The 5,429-nt window shown below is 32.7% G+C and overlaps 1 protein-coding gene across 1 annotated transcript; it reads left to right on the forward strand.

Annotated features, from left to right (window-relative positions):
* The first annotated feature begins 374 nt into the window (after positions 1-374).
* On the forward strand, positions 375-4,673 carry LOC128125946 (uncharacterized). Its single transcript, XM_052763579.1, has 9 exons — positions 375-614; positions 701-808; positions 905-1,107; positions 1,741-1,796; positions 1,847-2,340; positions 3,056-3,353; positions 4,015-4,154; positions 4,203-4,402; positions 4,604-4,673. The coding sequence occupies exons 1-9, from the start codon at positions 375-377 to the stop codon at positions 4,671-4,673; spliced, it is 1,809 nt and encodes a 602-aa protein (XP_052619539.1).
* Positions 4,674-5,429: the final 756 nt, after the last annotated feature.

The following is a 5,429-nucleotide window of genomic DNA, read 5'->3' on the forward strand; positions in this document are numbered from 1 at the left end:
CTTCGACACCAAGTGTTACTGATCAATCAACAAGGCTGAAGAAGAATGAGAAAAGATGTATGAGGGAACTTCGTGGTGCACTTTCTCCTATTGTTTATAACTACGTTTGTAGTTCTAAAAATACAAAAGAGATATGGAATACTCTGAAAGAGAAGTTTCAAGGGAGTGAAAAGACAGAAATCAACTCTGTGAAGCATTGTTTGGCGAATTTGAAAGAATTCAAGCAAAAGGAAGGTCAATCTATCAAACTTTATTACGATCGCTTGAATGAACTCATCTACAAATGCAATCGTAATCGAATAACAAGGAAAAATAAGGAGTTTACTCTCACATTCATTATGGGATTAAGAAAATAATGGTGAAATGTTAGTCTCATGGTGAAAACTCAACAGAGCTTCGATACCTCAACTCTGAATGATCTTTACAATCTGCTAAGAACTCATGAGCCAGAGGTTATCGAAAGGACTGAAGAATCAAAGATAGGCTTAGGAGGACGAATTACCTTAGTTTCGAAAGTATCGGAGAAAGAAGCTACTGAAAATGAGAGAACTGATGATGAAGGCTTGATCGTTAACTCATATGACAAAGCCATTGATTTTTACTCCAACAACAAAGTAAAGACATTTTATTAAAAGTCGTTTGGTTCGAATGTAAGGACTGGTGAGACGAAGTGAGTATTGCTGGAATATTGAATGAGGAGAAAAAGTTCGAGAAGAAAGAATCAAAGATTGAAGATTCAAAAGTTGAAAAGAAGCTCAAAGGTGACTCAGGTGTCCACTGTCACTATTGTCATGCTGCAAATCGTATGGCAAGTGACTGTATGCTTTGAAAGAAAGAGGAGAAGAAAAGTAATATCAAAGACGAAGCGTATTATGTCTAATGTTTGGAAGAAGTGATATAAAAGGAAAAAGCTTTGTCATTAGTGGCAAGAGAAGAAGGTGAGGACAAAGGAACATATAAAATTTGGTCTTCCAACTCCGATGACGAAGAGATGCATAATCCTATGCATGGGGCAATGTATGCTAAGTTTGAGGAAGATGAGGAAGAAGAGGTGATTGGTTGTTGTTTAATGACCAAGAATGGATACAAATCACCACGCCAACGAAGGTACGTTCTATTCTTCAATCTTTAAATGTTCCTTTAAGTGCTTATGATTTTGAATTAATTGCTTTTGATGATACTGTTCGTTATTTTGATAATTTGGTTATCTCTGCTAGTAATGAAGCTAAGAAATCTAGTACTCAGTTACTATAAGTTCAGAAGCAGTTGGATTCGAAGAAAACAAAAGTAGAATATCTTGAGTTGCAAATTACTAATATCATGTGTGATAGGGACAATTTGAATAATGAAGTTTACGTGTTATTACCACAAAGAGACATATATTGTTATTCCGTTAGGAGACTTTATGCAAAATTAACTGCTTTACATCACTCTTCTAATATAAGCAAAGAGCAACATAGGAAGTTATTACCATTATTATCTTTTTAAATAGAAAAGATTGATTGTGTGTCTTATGATTGCAAAAAGACAATATTTGAGTTTGAAAAAGTGCCTGATAATAGATTTGCTTATGGAATTGTAAAAATAGATGAATTTTTGGATGTTAATGAATTAGTTAGCATTGTGAATGAAACATTAACCAAGAATAAACAAATAAAGATTTTGAAAAGGACTGAGACTTGGAAATCTGAAATTCAATCTAATTTTGTTGATATTGACGATAAATTATGATAATATTAGTGAAACAAGTGAAATTAAGGAGGAAGAATCTGTTGATTGTTCTCAGTTGTCTGTCAGTAATGTCACATCTTTAGCTAAAGGCAAAAAAAATGTAATTATTCATTAGACAAGACTGACACTGGCCAAGCCTCAACTTCGAAAGTTTGTGATGATGAATATGTAAGTCTCAAAGATAGTCAAATTGACAACAATGATGATGAAGAGGACATAGACGAAATTTTGAAAGAAAATGAAATACCAAGAGTTGGTGTAGATCAGGTGTACGGTGAAACTGAACATTTAGACAAAGTGATGATAGAAAAAGGCGCCCATTACATAGAAACACATTTAGTTGTGTATCCAAATTTCAAGTGTTCCGATGATGTTATCTTTCGAAATCAAATGTTTATTACAACTGAGAATGTTGATCAGATCAAACTTGAGTTTAACAAAATGGTAGAAGATGATAATAAGAAAACATCGAATGAAGGGTTCTTTTCTAATCAAAGCATTGTCGAAAACAATCTTACCAAGAATTCATACACATTTCAAAGACAAAAACCACAAAGAAAATGGGTTGCAAAAACAGAAATTTCAAAGAAACAAGTTGATGTTGAAATTGTGATTTCAAAAGATAAAATAAATTCACAAGAGTTTAAAGAGAAAATTGTCGAGTTTTCAAAAGAAAATAGGATTTCAAAGAGACAAGCATGAAAGAAATTTTTTGGCAGATTGTTGAGTCTCGAAAGAAACAAAACAATTTGACAAAGAAAACAACTGAAAAGAAAGTGTATGAAAACGTTAAGACAAAATCTTGAACAACTTCAATTAACAAGAAAAATCCCGCTCTGTATAAAAAGAATGATTCTAAATCAACATCACAAAATGATTTTTCAAAAATCAAAAATAAAGAAAAAACGTTTTTGTCAAAAAATCATAATCAAAAGTTGAAAGAAAAGGAGTTTTCAAAATTTCAATCATTCAAGAAGTTTCAATCTACTAATCAAACAAGAAACCAAAGAGTTTTAATGGTGGGTTTTCAAAGTCAATTAAATCCCAAAACAACTCAATGTCTTATTATTTTCGAAACCATACACCCCAAGGTTTTGAAACAAAAGGTGAAAAGCAAAATGTTGAAAAATTACAATCAAAATGGAATGCTAAATACACACCTCAGCAACCAAATTTTCCTAATCCTCCTACCAAACAAGCCTTTAAAGTCTCATATACCAAGGGTCGATCAAATGTGAAAAACATAGATCATTGGCTTGAAGGAAAAGGGAAATCTTATCAAACATGAAAATTCTCTGAACATCAATTCAAAAATTCCTATTAGAAGTATTTGAACGAAACGTCGAATGTTATTTCATTGTCAAAAGATTCGATATCTTCAGTCAAGGCATGGCATTCAGTTTCGAAAGAAAAGACTTCAAGGTCACAAACTGAGAAGCAAAATGTGAAACTCAGTGAAAGTCCTAAAGTTTCAGAATTATATATTTCTAAGCCATTACAAAATGAAGTGGAATTAATTGATAGTGTCAAATCTAAAGTTCGTAATTGGATATTAGGTTCTTCTTTACTAATCATAGAGGACCCAAACAGCCTCGGGTACCTAAATTTTTCATTGCTTTCAGGTATTATGTAATGAGTAATATGATGAAAAATAGTATATCGATAGTGGTTGCTCTCGTCACATGACAAGAAAGAAAGAAACTTAATGAGATTTTCGAAGATTAGAAATATAAAATTTATGAGATTTTCGAAGATTAGAAATATAAAAATAGTATATCAATAGTGGTTGCTCTCGTCACATGACAGGAAAGAAAGAAAATTTATGAGATTTTCGAAGATTAGAGAATGCAGGAGTTGTAAAGTTTTGCAATAATAAAAAATGTCAAGTTAAAGGATATGGCAAAGTAACAAATGGGAAGTTTACTGTCAGTCGTGTTGCTTATATTGAAGGTCTTCAACATAACTTGATAAGTATTTCACAACTTGTTTTGGGCACTGGCAATCAAGTGGTGTTCAATGGAGAAGGAAGTATAATTTCGAATGTGAACACAAATGAAGTTCTACTTAAATCCAAACGACATGGAGATATGTTCACTCTCGACATCAAACCCATTGTTGGAATTCCCTAGGTGTGCTTACTTTCGAAAGCTTCTTCAGATGTTAGCTGGCTTTGGCATCGACGTCTTTCACACTTGAACTTTCGAAATCATAATAAACTGGTTGTAAATGATCTTGTTCAAGGTTTACCTGTTTTAAAATTTGAGAATGATACTTTATTTGCAGCTTGCAAACAAGGGAAACAACATCGACAAGGACATCCAATTGTAATTGATTCTAAAATTGTTGAACAATTGGAAGTTCTTCACATTGATCTTTGTGGACCATCGACAGTTGAAACTCTCAACAAGAAATGGTACATTTTGGTTATTCTTGATGATTTTTCTTGATTTACTTGGGTTTATTTTCGCAAGTTAAAATTTGAAGTTACTCAAGTCATCATTGATTTTATCAAGAAAATCGAAACAAGTTTGAAGAGGAGAGTTCGAAAAATCAACAGTGATAATGGTTCACAGTTTAAGAATAATGTTCTTGATTCATTTTTTACTAACAAAGGAATTTCGCACAACTTTTCTTCACCTTACACACCTCAACAAAATGGTGTTGTTGAAAGGTGAAATCGTTCTCTTTGTGCAGTGGCAAGAATGATGCTTAAATATGTGAATCTTCCTCATTACCTCTGGGCTGAAGCAGTCTCTACTACATTTTATACACATAATCGCTCATTTATTCATCGACGATTAAATATTACTCCGTATGAAATTATCAATAATCAAAAAACTAATGTCAAATTCTTTCATGTTTTTGGCGGCAGGTGTTTTATCATGAATCTCAAGGGTAATCTTTTGAAATTTCAATCCAAAGCTGATGAAGGAATTTTCTAGGAATATTCTCATAATTCGATTGCCTATCGAGTCTTGAATAAACGAACACGAAAAATTGAAAAGACATTTAACTTAAATTTCAAGGATTATTATATCAAATTTGTATAAAAGTGTTTCTAACAAACACAAATTATTAATGAATCAAAAGAACAATCTGAAAGTGTCAATTCATCTTATTTTGACTTTGATTTAATTTTTGGTGTTCCAGATAGGGTGGCTGATGCATAAATCAATGCTAAGGATAATCGAGCTGATGAATCAACCAAGCATTCTGACTTTTCGACATTTACTCATGAAGCTACTAATGTAAATTCGACATCTCATTCTCCTGAAATTCGCAAAAGCATGCCAAATAATCAAGTATAGGAGGAGAACTTGCATAAGAATTCTCGTGTTGAGGGGGAGCATTATTCCGAGGGCTAGAATAGGAGAATGAATGATAATGTTGAGGGGGAGCAACAAGAAAATGAAATTGTCGAGAGGGAGCTTAATGTGTCGAATAATAATCCAAGTGAAACTTTTCTTGATGTTAATGGTAATTTTTCTGTTCCAGGATAGAAGAATGATGATATGTTCGAAGATGCTCGATTGGATTTTGATCTAGCATATCCTCCATTAGAAAATTGGACGAGAAATCATCCAAAGGAACAAGTTCTTGGTGATCCTCAAGATGGAGTTCTTACAAGAGCTCAACTTCGTGCTAAAAATGAGGTACTCAACATTCATCAAGATTTTTGTATGTTTAATGTCTTTATT

The sequence above is a fragment of the Lactuca sativa genome, chromosome 5 (genome assembly GCF_002870075.4).
Source record: "Lactuca sativa cultivar Salinas chromosome 5, Lsat_Salinas_v11, whole genome shotgun sequence".
In the NCBI taxonomy this organism is placed as follows: Eukaryota; Viridiplantae; Streptophyta; class Magnoliopsida; order Asterales; family Asteraceae; genus Lactuca; species Lactuca sativa.